The 15,509-nt window shown below is 51.8% G+C and overlaps 2 protein-coding genes across 8 annotated transcripts in view; both read right to left on the bottom strand.

The window, feature by feature from the left end:
- Positions 1-4,564, bottom strand: part of CRK (CRK proto-oncogene, adaptor protein) — a 30,444-nt gene extending 25,880 nt beyond the window's left edge. For 2 of the 5 annotated variants that reach the window (XM_059380997.1, XM_059380996.1), the window contains exon 1: positions 4,177-4,564. In XM_059380997.1, coding sequence (XP_059236980.1) covers positions 4,177-4,417 — 241 coding nt within the window. In that variant the 5' untranslated portion in view covers positions 4,418-4,564. The remainder of the gene's footprint in view (positions 1-4,176) is intronic. The other 3 variants (XM_059380998.1, XM_059381000.1, XM_059380999.1) reach the window with 3 other exon arrangements.
- Positions 4,565-10,414: 5,850 nt separating this feature from the next.
- The window catches only part of MYO1C (myosin IC), a 24,468-nt gene continuing 19,373 nt past the window's right edge, over positions 10,415-15,509 (bottom strand). For all 3 annotated transcript variants that reach the window (XM_059379657.1, XM_059379659.1, XM_059379658.1), the window contains exons 20-32: positions 15,193-15,306; positions 15,038-15,114; positions 14,655-14,723; positions 14,469-14,553; positions 14,210-14,369; positions 13,832-13,915; positions 13,022-13,115; positions 12,869-12,924; positions 12,600-12,735; positions 12,445-12,515; positions 12,256-12,353; positions 12,082-12,181; positions 10,415-11,633 (exon numbers count right to left, since the gene is read on the bottom strand). In XM_059379657.1, coding sequence (XP_059235640.1) covers positions 11,607-11,633; positions 12,082-12,181; positions 12,256-12,353; positions 12,445-12,515; positions 12,600-12,735; positions 12,869-12,924; positions 13,022-13,115; positions 13,832-13,915; positions 14,210-14,369; positions 14,469-14,553; positions 14,655-14,723; positions 15,038-15,114; positions 15,193-15,306 — 1,171 coding nt within the window. In that variant the 3' untranslated portion in view covers positions 10,415-11,606. The remainder of the gene's footprint in view (positions 11,634-12,081; positions 12,182-12,255; positions 12,354-12,444; positions 12,516-12,599; positions 12,736-12,868; positions 12,925-13,021; positions 13,116-13,831; positions 13,916-14,209; positions 14,370-14,468; positions 14,554-14,654; positions 14,724-15,037; positions 15,115-15,192; positions 15,307-15,509) is intronic.

The raw sequence follows: 15,509 nt of genomic DNA on the forward strand, positions 1-15,509 counted from the left end.
AAAAAAAAAAAAAAAACCTACTTCCTTTTACCGAGACATCCTTTTTTGGATGTAAACCTAGAAGTAACTCACTGAAGAACTTCTCCAGAACCACTGGATGGAGGGATACTCTGTAACTGATGAATAAAACATGCAGACCAGGTTTGAGAACTGCGAAGATGAGGTAAACAAATGAAACACAGATGGTGGAGGTAGAAAAGCAGTAGGTAATGGACAGTCCCACAAGATTTCTAGAGAATGGCTTGGTCCAGCACCACCTTGAAAAGGCAGCGTAAACAATAACCACCCCAACTTTTGCTCCTCCCTGCCCCAAAATGAGGCAAGCTTTTATGCTTCCCTCACCCACAAGAACAATAGGTAGAAGGCTCTGGGTTAAGCAGGTAACACCAGGTGCCATCATATTTCCATGTCATGGATCCAAGGTCCTTTCAAACTTCTCGATGCACTCCATCATGCTCCACCCCAGCACTTACTCCCTTACACAAGCTATCCTATTACCACGCTCACCAATCCACATCATGCCTGCCTGTGAGCCCCTCAATGCTGAGAAATCTTCCACTTTGCTTCAACTCCTGCTTTCCCAACCTCATACTTATGTTCAAAGGACTAATACAGCTAATGCTTATCAAGTACTTACTATATGTTAGCCCCATTCTTAAGCACTTAATACACTAAAACTCATTTAATCCTAAGAACCCTATGTGGTCAATATCACCATTTCCTTTCTTTTACAGATGGGGAAATTGAGGCAGAGGCGAGTTAAAGAATGTGCCCAAAGTTACATAAGTAGTAAGTGGCCAGGAAGAATGTCTCAAACCCAAGCTCCAGAGCTCAGACTTAAAACTACTCTCCCAGCTCACACTTACTCAACTGTCTACTGGCTAAGGTCTAGTAATACCTCATTGTTCAAAGAAACATGTGAATCAATGATTGCAAAGCCTTCCCAAGAGGTACACCTTGAAGTCCAACCTGACAAGGTATGCCCAGTAGACTTGATACCAAACCCTGCCTTATGGCCCTGAGGCACAACCAGGGTGCTCCCAGACTATGGCAGCCTGTGGAAGCTGAACAACTAAGTTAAAAATATACTCACCAGAAAAGCTTAAAAATACCTAATCCATCCTACCATATTCCTCTAAAGGAATAAGCCATTCCATACAAAAATATTATGTCCACAAAATAGCTATATAGTCCTAAGTAAAAAGCTCTTTTCATGCTCAATTTGCCAAATGAGAACTGTAAAAGCCTCATCATCATTAGACTTTTCGATAACAGACAAGTATTGTCCAAATATTAAATTAGTTTCTTCTTGTCATTCTTTCATCTTTAAACAGAACCTAGGACTTCATGACAAAAACAAAAGTGTTGAATCTACTATGTGCATTGTTCAGATCTCAAAAGAAAGAAAAAGAAGTACAGCACAAGTGTCAGCTCTCTAGTTAGAATTCTGAGGTTCAAAATCTGGCTCAATCATTTACCAGCTGTGTGACCTTGAGCAAGTTACTGAATCTCTGACTCTCAGTTTCCTCACCTATAAAATGAAAATATTTCAATTAATAGGGATCACAATATTTCTCACCAGATTGTTATGGGCAGAAAATGAGATAAAGTACAGAAAGTACTCGGCAAAGTACTTGGCATAGAATAACCAGTCCATAAATGTTAGCTATTAATATTCTACATGCTTGGGGCGCCTGGGTGGCTCAGTGGGTTAAGCCGCTGCCTTCGGCTCAGGTCATGATCTCAGGGTCCTGGGATCGAGTCCCGCATCGGGCTCTCTGCTCGGCAGGGAGCCTGCTTCCTCCTCTCTCTCTCTGCCTGCCTCTCTGACTACTTGTAATCTCTCTCTGTCAAATAAATAAATAAAATCTTTAAAAAAAAAATATTCTACATGCTTTTCTAAAATTTAAGAAATTTCTCTGTGTAGTTTCAAAAGAAAAAGAGCTTGACGGGAAAGGAGGGGAAACAAAGATTAAGTAATCTTTATTATAAAGACAGCAACTCAATCGATTGCTGTGTGTGGAAAATTTGGCATATTACCAGAACCAAGAATTACCACAATGCCCATGAACTTTCTACACCCCATCCACAAACTCTGGCAATCTTCACCTTCTCTTTTGGGCCAAGGATCTGAACTCGTATCTGTTATGAAAAGGTGGAGCTCGGTATCAAGGTAAGTGCAGAGATATAAAGTCCTAACACCAAGGTGTGGAGAAAGCTCAAACTAGCAAACCTGCTTGCTGCCATCTCCAAATTTTACAAAATGTATACACAAAAGGTTGAAAATTGGGGGAAAGAAGGTCAAAAATTGAGTTTCAGTGACCATTTGCCATCATATTACTGCACTGTAATGTAAAACCCTAGATACCAAGAAAGTGGTAAAAAGTCAAATTTAGGGGTGCTTGGGTAGCTCAGTCCTTAAGCATTTACCTTTGGCTCAGGTCATGATCCCAGGTCCTGGGATCCTGCTGGACATTAGGCTCCCTGCTCTGCGGGAAGTCGGCTCCTCCTTCTCCTTCTATCTGCTGCTCTGCCTACTTGTGCTCTCTCCCATCAAATAAACAAATAATTCTTAAGAAAAAAAATACATTAAAAGAATTGGGGCGCCTGGGTGGCTCAGTGGGTTAAAGCCTCTGCCTTCAGCTCAGGTCATGATCCCAGGGTTCTGGGATCGAGCCCCATATTGGGCTCTCTGCTCAGCGGGGAGCCTGCTTCCCCCCCTCTCTCTCTATCTGCCTCTCTGCCTACTTGTGATCTCTGTCTGTCAAATAAATAAATAAAATCTTAAAAAAAAAAAAAAGGTAGAATTTACCTAGTTTGGGGCAAAGTTATGTTACATCAATATTCTTGTCTCACGTTATGCTATTAACTAACCAGACTGAGAAGACCTAGGATAATTTGTGGACTTAAAGATTCCATACTCTTTTTTTTTTTTATAATTGGTATCTGTTAGCAACAAAGAGACTGACTATCCCACCTCCCCATTTCTGGCCAGAGTGAATAAATCTAAATTAGGACTATCCCAAAAGGGAAAGAGACTGGCCTGGGGCTAGGCTCAGCTGGTCAGAAGAAAACTGCTTCAACTTGGGAACAATGAGAAAGACGAAGACTCTGGATGCTGCTACACAAGTGATGGTAAGATGACAACCTCAGAATTCCTCTATCCTTCACAAACCTCAGGCACTAAGTGCATAAATCTCCTTAAAATTCTCCAAACAACTCTCAAGGAATAAGTAAGACAGTCACATCTCAGTGATCCTTGTAAGAAAGACCTAGGTCACAGCCCCAACTTACTGAGCAACAAGAGGCCCTGACATATAACACTGACAACATTCAAGTCGAATAAAACTGGAAGTTCCCTTCACTTTCAAGGAAGGGACTGTTTCCACTAGCTTATTTCCTGGGGAAAAAAAAAAATCTGCCCTCCACAAAATACCCTAAAAACTAGAACCCCCTAATTGTAGAAACTGTCTCTGGACTTTAAGATCTCTTGGACACCAGCAGCTGGACATCAACTTGTTCTGGGCTGATCACAGAGGGCTTACTTCTATACCCAAGACACTTAGCTCACCACCTTCGTCCTCTGCGGGGGAAGAGGACAGTAAAAGTATTTTGGAAAAATGCCCAAGAAAGGAAAAAGCTGACCGGTTTCCTGAGGGTGTCTCCATCCCTCCGGGCTAGTATGTGGTGACTTCCTACCAAAGGCCAGCAGGGGAGAATAGCTCTCCAAACCAAGCCCGGCTCTCTAACACTACAGGAAATGTTTCAAGTCTAAAAAGCCACTTGTAGGATTATCGAATTCATTCTGGGAACCGCTGCCAAGTGATGCCCCCGCAGTGCCAACATCCCCCTCAGCTCTTTGTCCCCACGTTGCCCGGCCCTGCCCTTGTGCCTGGCCCGGGCGCTAGCCCCACCCTGGGGCCGAAGCAGTTCCCCTTCCCCTGGGCTGTCCTCCCAAGTCACACCCAGAGGCCTGGGTCAGTGGCGACTCTTTCCCTCACACACACCCGCTCGTGATGTGAACGACCCCAAAGCACCAGGATACCCCCTGCCATGGTCACTCCGGCCCTCTGCCCACGTTCCCCGTGGAGGTCAGCTCTCGGAGAGGAGCCGGCTAGGCTGGGGAGTTCCGCGGCCCTCACCCCGCCCGGGGCCTCCCGTCCCGTCCGTCCTCACCGGGCGGAGGCTGGGCGGGCGACGGTGGCACAGACGGGCGCGGGCCGCTGCTGTTGATGATGTAGTGGGAGACGCGCGAGTTCTCGGAGACGCTGAGCACATAGTCCCCGGGGCTGGTGCTCGAGTCCCGCACCAGAAATACCCCGTGCCGCTGGCCCTGCAACAGCGCCACCGCCTCCTGCCGGCTCAACCGCCCCCAGTACCAGCTACTCCTCTCCTCCGAGTCAAAGTTGCCCGCCATGGCCGACTCCGCGCCTACACGCTGGGCCGCCGCCGCCGCGCGCGCCCCTCCTGCCCCGGCGCCCGCCGCCCAGCGGACCGGCTCCGGTCTCAGCCTCACAGCGGTGTCCGAAATGGCGGCGGCGGCCGCGGGCCTTCCCCACCGGAAATGACGCTCACCGTGCCCCCGCAAGGATGCCGGGAAGGGGACCGCAACCCGCCATTGGGAGAAGGGCAAAGGACGCCTCGAGCGCTCACTGCGCACGCGTTCTCACGTGCGTCGCCGCCTGGTGGGGATCGGAACTGCATGGGATGGAGAGGCGAAGCCTGGGGTAAGGGGATAGGGGCTTAGCCAGCAGTCGGTTGGAGGTTTGTATTTGCGCTTTTAGCCACGCGGCCCGTTGCTGCACCAGGCTTCAAGTTCCCGGAAGGCCCAAGATTTCTAGGCAGCGACTCCGAGTACAGAAGATGGATGTGGCCCCAGGGCCTGGGCTTCTGGAGACATCGGTCTTTCTGGTGATTCCTCCAGCTTCTCTGTAGACTGGCTAAAAAGTTTTCTGTTTGCACTGATTCATTCAGCAAACAGTTGACACCACATTTGCCGCGTGGGTGCAAAGGTGATCAAGGCTGGGCTCTGACATCACAGAATTTACAGACCAGTGGGAGGAACCAGGAAGCAATGACAAAGGAATGCTGACTGCTATGTAGGGACCCGACAAAGGGGCTCTAGGAACACAGAGCAGGGCCCCCAATCCAGTCAGTAAAGGGAGGTGGCTTTAACTCAATGTTGAAATGGCAAGTGGGGAAAGAGCATTCAAGACAAAAGGAGCCGAATGTGCCAACCCAGGTAGAAGTATAGAGTTCTCTCCATTGAGTCTCTCAGGTCATTTGTCCAGATTCTTCTAAACCTTAGCTGTGGCTACAACGTATCCTCTGCTCTTCCTGCTATCATGATCTCCATCTCTATTCTATATCTACAGCTGTATTCCTGTGAACAGCTTGCACACCGGTTCTCGGTAGTGCATTGCACACATCTGCCAGTGTGGGCTTTCTAAATTACAACTCTAAGTCTGTTGCTACCCTGTGCACAACTTTTAACAGTCTCCAGATGTTAAAATTCCCAGTTTAGCTCACAGCATAAAATGGGGCCACAGTCTCCTCTTAGCTGCTCCTACATAAACTGTGTGTCTCTTCTTTATGGAAAACTTTTCCGGATCTCAGATTCAAATGTCTCCCCTTTTTGACCAACCATCTTCCTCTCTGCATCCACAGGACTGTGTCGATATTATTTCCATCACAGTTCCTACCCATTGTCCTATAATCTTTCATTTTACAGGTCTGTGTTCCACGATAGAGCTTCTCAAAGGCCAAGGATCCAGTGTAGGAGGCACTACATAAATCTTTTATGAGGATGGCTAACATTTATTCAGGGAATACTACCTGCTAGGCATAGCACTAGCTGCCTTTATATGGATTATCTCATTGAATCCTCTTAACAACCTTATAGGTTGTATTTTACAGCTATCCCCGTTTTACAGGTGAAGCTCAGAGAGGTTAAGTTATTGATCCAGAGACAGACAGCTGCTGAGTGGGGGGCTGGCATTCAAATCCTGGAAGGAACAGAATGCTGTGGTCACTGCATTATATCCTCAGACTTCTGGAATAGGCATGGAGGGGGACAGGAGGATGGGGAAAGATGGTAGAAATAGACATCAAGAAAAAATATCAGTCAGCCCTGGGTTTTGATCTTACATCAATAATATGCCTCTTTTGGATCTACTTCACACACCCCTGGGCCTGCTCTGGGAAGGGAAGGGGAGCAAAGGCACCTTCCCCGCTGTGACTCATTGTGACCCTGGCTTAGTCACAGTGTGTTACCACAAGCCAGCAGCAGAAGCCACCCCAGTGTGAATTCTGGCCATTTGGGTAAGAGAAGTTCCTGTTCCTCCCTTCTCCAGGTTGGAGGAGCTTTGAGGTAGGGCCTCACTCAGAGACTGCTTGTGGGTTCTGATAGAAAACATACTTTAAAAGAAGAAAAGGGAAAGAAGGAGAAGAAGGGAGGGAGGAAACATCATAAATAAGCTGGATAATAAGAAGGAGATTGGCAAGGAGGGGAGATCTAGACCCAAGGGATATTCACAGGTGTTGTTTCTTGGAGCATAGAGAGAACAACATGGTAGGAACAGGAGTGGCCTAGGGGCGAAGAGAAGACAAACCCGCCCTGCCCCTCCCTCCTTTGTCTTCTCTTCTCCCCTTCATACATTCAGGATTTGCAGCTATAATGGTGGCTTTTGCCCCCTGATAAACTTGTGATCAACCCTACAAAGAATGTGACCTTCCTGGGGTGCCTGGATGGCTCAGCTAGTTCATAGTCTTTTTCTTTTTTTAAATTTTATTTATTTATTTATTTATTTATTTATTTGACAGAGAGAGAGAGAGCGAGCCAGAGAGCACAAGCGGGGGACTGACAGAGAGACAGGAGGAAGCAGGCTCCCTGCCGAGTGGGGGGCCAAACGTGGGACTTGATTGTAGGGCCCTGAGATCATGACCCTACCTGAAGGCAGATGCTTAACTGACTGAGCCACCTGGGTGCCCCAAGCCTCTGACTCTTGATCTCAGCTCAGGTCTTGATGATCTCAGGGTCGTGAATTCAAGTCCTGAATTGGGCTCCACACTGGGAGTGGAGCCTATCTTTTTTTTCCTTTTTTTCTTTTTTAAACATTTTATTTCTTTATTTGTCACAGACAGAGATCATAAGTAGGCAGAGAGACAGGCAGAGAGAGAAGGGGAAGCAGGCTCCCTGCTGAGCAGAGAGCCCCATGTGGGGCTTGATCCCAGGACCCTGAGATCATGACCTGAGCCAAAGGCAGAGACTTAACCCACTGAGTCATTCAGGCTCCCCCTACTTTCTTTTTTCTTTTTCTTTCTTTCTTTTTTAAGATTTTGCTTATGTATTTGACAGCGAGATGGGGAACACAAGCAGTGGAAGCAGGAGAGCCCTATGCAGGGCTCAATTATAGGACCCTGGGATCAAGACCTGAGCTGAAGGCAGATGCTTAACAACTGAGCCACCCAGGCACCCGACATAGAGCCTACTTTAAAACAAAACAAAAACTGTGCAGAGGCAGACACTAGGGGAAAGCTCTGGAGAAATGTGAAATGACTCTGACTCCAAGAAGGGTCTTGGGGAGGAGAGTATGCTGGGAACCAAGGCAGGAGGCTGGACCTTCCCAGAAAAGTCAGCAAGATGTTCCCAGGGATGACATGCTATAGGACTGCTAAGAATGGGTTGTCTGCTTTGCTGTGAGGTATATGCCGCTCACTACCTCATCCTTTAGGAACACTGCTCACACAGACACCCTTGCGGGAAGGCACCCAAGAGAAGGTGTCAGCTTCCTCACCTCTGTCCTCTCAGAACTGAGAAAGTCAAGAGCATCTGAGGAAGGTTAAGATGCATGTGTGCCCCCACCTCCCCCAGCTCACCCCTCTCTGGCTCCGCTGTTTATTCTTCCTCATCCTCTGACAAGCCTCCACACTTTGCACTTGCCCTTCCCCCTGCGGGCTCCCCATGGTCACTCCCCCACCTACTTTATATCTCTGCCCCTGTGGCCCCTCAGGGAAACCTTCCCTTGCCTGTGCCTTTGGAACTGTAAACTGCACACCCCCACCCCTGCCACCCCCTTCTCTGCTTTATTTTCCTCCCATCACCTCTAGAACATAAGCTCCATAAAAGCAGGGATTTGATGGGTTTTTTTCTTGCAGTATCCCAAGTGCCTGGCAGAGAGCCTGGCACATGATAGACAGTAAGGAAATCCCAGTGGAACGAAAGAATGGAGAGTATGGGGAGGGGTGGGGCCAGGATGCTCTCCTCCAGAGCCTGAATTAGCCTCCTATGATTGGCAGATATCTATCTCCCCAGGGGGCCCTGGACTTCCTGTAAGATGTGAGCTGGGGGTGCAAACCATTCTCCATTACCTCTCGAAGGACAAGGGTCCACAAGTCCATGTGGGTTATGTCTGTGATGTTACTGGCAACACATTCTAATTGGCCAGAGAAAGGAGTGTGGGGCAGTCGTAGAGCTAGTAATTGCACTCAGCACAATGCTTATCTTATCTGTCGGCTTCTTGTAGCCACTGTTGCTACCGATAGAGAGTACAAATTATCGTGATGCTTTTATTTTTCTGTAATTGGTTGCCTGGGGTGGGGGGGGGGGGGCTTGGGGGAGTGTCAAGTCTAGTTGTGTGCACAGGACTGCGTCAAGACCAAGAGAGTCACACATTCATCAGAAACTTCTGCCCCAGATGCTGAATCTAAATGCCTCTGCAGGTATCCTGACCTCAAATTAAATTTCTTCTGGACTTTAATGCCTTCACAGAGGGGCACCTGGGTGGCTCCGTTGGTTGAGCGGCTGCCTTCAGCTCAGGTTATGATTTCAGGGTCCTGGGATCGAGTCCCCACATCAGGTTCCCTGCTTAGAAGGGAGCCTGCTTCTTCCTCACCCTCTGCCTGACCCTTTGCCTGCTTGTGCTCTCTCTGTCAAATAAATAAATAAATAATATTTAAAAACTAAAATGAAATAGGGGCGCCTGGGTGGCTCCGTTGGTTAAGTGACTGCCTTCGGCTCAGGTCATGATCCGGAGTCCCGGGATCGAGTCCCACATCAGGCTCCCAGCTCCATGGGGAGTCTGCTTCTCCCTCTGACCTTCTCCCCTCTCATGCTCTCTCTCTCTCATATAAATAAATAAATAATCTTAAAAAAAAACCACTAAAATAAAATAAAATAAAAATAAAGCCTTCACTTGCCATTCCTTCTGCTCACAACGCCTCTCCCACTTGGGAAATCTCTTAGCCATCTGCTGAGGGGTTCCGTGGAGGCAGCCTGCAACATTCATTCCCTTTCTTCCGGAGGCAACACTGCTGATCTTTCAGGGAACCCTCGGCTCCCCACTCTTAGGCCACGAGGCAGGTGTGGTTCATGCTGTTTCTGCCCTGGGGGTGGGGTCAGGGCTCAGGCACAGGACCTGGGCCTGGCAGGCACATGTCAGATGTTCTTCTCTCTAACTACAATGATTGGGTCAGAGGAGAGCACTTCCTTCAAGCTGGTCCACTGTGAGTTGGTGCTGAGACTTTCGGCTGACTAGAAAAGATGCTTTTTCTCTGCCTCCTACACCAATGCAGCAGAATGAATGGTCACAGCCGCTGGTGGCCGTGGCTGCCTTGCCACGAGCAGAGAGATTGCCTGACATTGGAGCCCTCCGAGCAAGGCTGAGCCAAGAGATGGCTCTGGACACGTTTCCTGACAGTGTCATTCATGTGCCTAGAAGCAGCCCTACCCTGGGACTGTTGTTAGGTCACTGATACTAATGAAGTCTTTTCTGCCCAAGCCAATTTAGGAGATAGTTGCCACTTGCAACAGCATTTGGAGCCTGTCCTTTGGGACCCGTGCCCCAAGTCATCTTCTATGTGAAGGGTTTGTGACCCTTCTCCCTGACTTGAGCCAGTCACTAGTTGGCGTGCCCCATGGCAGGCCAGGCAGCAACTGGATGTCTTCCCCTGGCCCACAGCCCTGGCCAGGCTGAGCAGCCTGCTGGAGATCATCAATGGGAGAGCAAGACCAGGGGAGGCTCAGTCGTGAAGCATCTGCCTTCAGCTCAAGTCATGATCTCAGGATCCTGGGATTGAGTCCCACATGGGGCTTCCTGCTCAGTGGGGAGTCTGCTTCTCCCTCTCCCTCTCCCCCTCCCCCATTTTATGCTCTCCCCCCCCCAACCCTCTGCCCCCCACCCCACACATGCTTGTTCTCCTCCAATAAATAAATAAAATCTTTTTTTAAAAAAGTAATTAAGAAAGTCCATGTTGCAGCTACTGGATACTTCCGCTTTCCCTCAGAGAAGAAGCCCTGCCTTCTTCCTTCTGTGGACAAGGCAAACATTCTAATCCATCCTAATTCTAATATAGGACCACTGGCTACCTTTCAGGGGTCCTCTCCGTCTCCTAACATTCATGAGCAGATCAGCACTGGCAAACACATATTGCTTTATTTAGTGTTTCTCTGGATTGCAGAAGTGTCAGCAGTGGGCTGAGACCTGCCCCAGGAGGGCAGAGGCAGTTGGGCAGCTCCCAGGCCCTCTGGGGAGGTGGGGGGAAGCAGCAGAAAGAGGTGATGCCTCTGCAGCTCCTCCCAAAGCCAGCCTCCTACCCGGGCTCCCAGGATGGGGAGGGGGTCTGGGCCAGGAAAGGCCCGATATCCTTGAACTAGGGCCAAAGTATATAGACAAGGTGTTTGTCATTCTAAGGCATAGACTGGGGCAGGAGTGCTTCTCCCACCTGTTGGCCCCCAAGGGTGATTGCTGGTTAGGGAGCCCCATGCACCCTTAAAATACGAGCCTATCCCTGGGAGAGGCAGTGAGGTGTGCTGAAGACCAGGCTGCAGTCCCGTTTTGCCCCAACCTGCTAGATGAGGGGCAAGTCACTTCTTTTTGTGGGCCTCTGTCTCCTGCTCTGTCCCACCAGGAAGCTAGATTGCATGATTTCTGTGTTTGGCAAATTCTGTGGTCTAAACTCCTTCCTCCACTCCAGGACATCCTCAGGCTGGGGTGAGGATTCTGGAAGGGTATTTTAAGGCAGGAAGAAGGGGGGCGCAGGCAAAGGTGGTCTCAGCCCCCAGCGGGATGTCGGAGTGGGTGGCGAAGGGTATAGGTGGGCAGACAGGTGGACAGACCGAAAGGTGCCAAGGGAATGAGGAGAAGAGGGTGGCCTGGGCAGGAAAGAGGGCACCAGGGCCCAGACCGCCCAACCTCTTGGCTACATTCCCTGCCCTGCTAGAGTCAGGGAAAACACATCCAGTGTGCCTTGGGGATGGGCAAATGGCTTTTCTAAAAAATAGTTTCTTATAAAGCATCAAAAAATCTCAGAGAAAACCTCAGCAAAAGTTCCCTTCTCTCAAATATTTGGCATCAGCCTTGGGGCTGGCATGGCTGCCTCTGGCCCCGGCTTTCCTATTGCTGTGGCCCGGCCTGGCCCACATCTGGGGCAGCTCCCTGGCCCCCGCTGCTCCCTCAAGAGAGGGCTGAGCAAAAGGCAGGAGTTTGTAGGTGGGCTTCAAGGTGTCTCTGGGTCCCTGTCTAGAAGCTCGAGTCTTTGGTAAGTGGGAAGGGGAGGGGGGAGAAGCAAAGCGTTGGGAAGTGGAAAGGGGTCCAATGGCGCCTTCATCACCGAGAGTTCAGCCGTGGGGCCACCTGTGAGCGCAGGAAGAGATACTCAAGTAGTGAGTAGGAAGCGGACAGAGGAGCTCTGGGTACATAACGTACAGTGGTGGTGTGAGGGGTGGGTGCCTGGTGACCTCAGTCTTGGAGACTGATCCTATACTCACATAGGACTCCCCGTCTTGCCCAAGTGGGCCTTAACTCCAGCAACCCCTGAACACCCTTAGGTCTTCCCCACATCCCCATGCTGCCATCTTTGTAACCATCAGCACTGTAGGGGCTCAAAGGGCCCTGTTCTCTGAGTCTCAATGTGTAATAGGATGAAAGAGGTAGTTTGGTGCCCCCCGCCCCAGGGAAGAAGACCTATGGATGGGGTGCCCAGGCTCTGCCAAGCTGCCAAGGAAGCGTGGCCACTCGAAGCTCACCCTAGCCCTGAGACTACTAGTTGGGAGGCAGGCTGTCACCTGCTGGTGCCACTCACCACAGCCAGGTGTCCGTTCTTGGCCTTGGTGATGAGTAGTTCTGAGCCAGGCGTGAAGTCAATGGTGCCATCCCTGCCGGGGCCCCCGGCGAAGGTGATGCTGGAAGAAAGGGAATGTGTGAGGGCCACCTGCAGGTGCATGCGTGGGCCCCTCCCCACCCCCAACTGCCTCACCTGCCCTGGTTGATGTTAATGTTGTTCACGCGGTCAGCGCTGATCGCGGTCTTGGTCAGTGTCTCAATCACGTGGTCACTCTGCAGCACCACATCCCCCTGGGAGGTCAGGGGGGGTCAGAAGAGGAATTGGGCCGCCCAGAGTTAAGGCGCACACCGCTGCCCTGCCTCCCAGGCCCCAAAGATGTACCTTCTGCTTGTTGTCCTCCCGCTGCACGTGCAGCACGAAGAGACTGTCACTCAGGCTGCTGACGGAGATCCCTGAGGGGGAGGGCAGAGGTTAGGGGTTAAGGGTCAAGGGTTGGAGCTCAGGCCCTCCCTGAGCCACCCCGGGCTCCAACTCACCGGTCAGGTTGGCATAGTCGATCCTCTGCTTGACTTTGGCATCCTCAACAATGACCACGGCACTGGGTGTCAGCAGTAGCTGCCGGGAGCGGGCTTTGTAGCCCTTGCGGTCGTACTTCACCACTGGGACGGCATACTGTGGGCAGTGGGAAAGGCGGGTCAGGGGAGGGGCTGAGGGGGGCTCCAGGGCTACCCGCTGTTCTCTTTCCAGGGCCTAAGCATCCCCACCTCCTCACCACAGGCCTCAGGCTGCAGAACCGGAGTCTCACCTGGATGGGCTCAGAGCCGAGGGCCTGTAGCACTTTGGGGCTGATCTCGTCCGCACCTGCAACCCGGACAGGGGGGCAGGAAGTAAGAGGAGGGGAAAGGGGACCAAGCCGGATGGTGCTGGAGGGTCAGAGCACTGGAAGTCAGGGGCTCACCAAGCCGTGTGCTGATGAAGAGCCTGGGGACACTCTGGGGGTAATTGTCCTTCTTGCCCCTGAAGATCTCACTAGCCACGGCTTTCTGCTGCAGCTGAGAAGGTGAGAGGCAGGGGGAGGTATTAGAAGGGATGGGAACCCTCATGGGGGCCAGAAGGGGCAGGCCAGCCTCAGGAACTGAGCAAGCCTCTTGCCCTCTCTCGGGCCCCAGCACCAGAGGCCAAGCCTTGCCGCCCACTCTCCTGTTGACCCCTCGTGTGCTTTGCCCCCATCCCCAATGACAAGGCAGAGGGCTTCCCAGAAGGGCATGACAGCACTGTCAGGGGCCAGGCTCGACTTTGGGGCTAAGTGTCCATCATACCAGGCTCCTAGGCCCCCAGTATTCAGCCCTAGCTTAGCATCTTGAAGCTGGCCGATTGCAAAACTAGCACAGATCATCTAGGCTGACGGGTCCTTTAACAAGACCCCACACTGAATTGCCAAATACAGGCACAGCGGTCACCGATGTCCACCTCTGGTATCATAGCAGGCATTACCCTGATCAGACTGAACCTGCGGTCTTTTCAACCCAGGGCTCTGGGGAGCCCCTACCAGTCCAGTGGCACTGGCGGAGAAACCAGTCTTATCTGCCACCCAAAATCCATTCCAACCTTGGTTTCATACACGAGGCCAAACAGGGCCCAGGACCCATCTGAGGCCATGCTGCCCCCCGGGACTAAAGTGCTCCTTCCTGGCCAGCACTCTCCGAGGGGTGCCCACAGCCTCCCTGACCCCCTGGCCGGTCCACACCCCGCTCCCTGCTCTGCACACCTGATGTTTCCACTCGGGGCTGATACTCCGGCAGTACTTCCACACCATGTTCTTCATGCACAGCTCCCGTAGGAGCTCCGAGGCCTGAGGGGCACAAATGAGGTCAGGGCAACTGGACACCCTGGCTTCCTTCCCTCTGAAGATACCTGGCAGATGCCTGCAATGGGGGCCACTGCTGAAGCGACACCCCCGCCACCTGGACAACCCTCTCATTCCTGAGTTTTTTCTCTCGAAAGAGCTCGTTCTCCATGGCCCAGCTCCAGTTCCCCTCCCCTGGGGAGTCCTCCAGATCCTTCTCTGGCCACAAGATTATTGGGGTGCCCCCGCCCCATGGTGAGCGCCTTTGTGGTCCCAAGGTCAGCAGGGAAGGCCACCGACCTCACGCAGGGCAGCCGGTGGCGTAGGCCAGGAAGTGTCCAAGACATTCCGGGGCAGTTGCCGCCGCAGGTTGAGCAAAAAAGAGGTGCGCACGTGGTCCAAGAAGAAGGCATTCTCTGGGCAACGGGGTGCATGGCGCAGGATGAACCCGCGGATGAGCCTGGGGGTGGGGGCCCCAAAGGGGCAGTGGTGAGAAGCCTGGAGACCTCCGCCCCTCTCCCTGCTCTGCACCACCCCCTGGGCCTTCCCCCAAGCTCACCGCCTGATCGTCTGTGCAGCCCACTTTCTCTTGGCTGCCTTTCTCCGGCCCAGCGTTCCCCGCCACCAGGACTGGATGCAGATGGCTGTGGAGACCACAGGATGGCTGACCCTGACCTCCTCACCTCAGTGGCCCACCCTAGCCCCAGACCCTGCCCCTCCTGCAGACCCTTGGGTCCCCCCGAACCTGATCGCTTCACCCTCAGGAATTTCTGTCGCCAGTGAAAGCCCCTCCAGGTGGCCTGGATCTTCGTGGCTGTGGTTGGGAAAGAAAGTCCATTGGCCAGAGCCCTAGGGCATCAGCTGGGTGTCTTGGGTTGCCCCAGCTCACCGAGGGGCATGAATGAGGGAGTGGCCCAAAGAGCGACTGATCAAAAGGATATTAAGCAAAGAGAGCATGTGAAGGAGAGAAGGAGGGGGCAAAGAAATGAGTACCGCTGGGGCGGGGCTGGAGCTGGTGAGGAGGAGGGAAGCTGAATGTGGATGAGGCAGGGCCCCAATGCAGAGAATACTCTCCTGTTCCCCAGAACAGACCCCACTGGGACAGGAATGGTGGGGCCTCTCTCTTACCCAGGCTCTGCCGCCGGACTTCCAGGGCATCCTCTGTGGCAAACAGGGTCTTGGGGAAGCGGATGAAGATCTTGGTCCTGAAAGGCAGTAGAGATCAGCACCTGCCTGCCACCCCCGGGTCCCCCAAACACTGGGGACAGGCAGGCACCACTCACCTGCCCATCTTGTACTCCTCTGGCTTGTAGCCCAGGTGCCTGACCAGCACAGCCACCCCGTCCTGGGGCCGTCCTGCCCATGTGGGCCATGTCTCCGGGCACAGTGACTTGTATCTGGGGACAGGAGGGGCAGAGAGATACACCCCCCTTCCAATCAATGCGCACCTGCTGGGTACTCCCACCGCAGCCATGGAAAGCCAGGGAGTTCGCTCTGTCACCACACCCATTTTTTTTTTTTTTTAAGATTTTATTTTATTTTATTTATTTATTTTTTTTTTAAAGATTTTATTTATTTATTTGATAGAGAGAAATCACAA

This window comes from Mustela nigripes, chromosome 16 (genome assembly GCF_022355385.1).
Source record: "Mustela nigripes isolate SB6536 chromosome 16, MUSNIG.SB6536, whole genome shotgun sequence".
NCBI lineage: Eukaryota > Metazoa > Chordata > Mammalia > Carnivora > Mustelidae > Mustela > Mustela nigripes.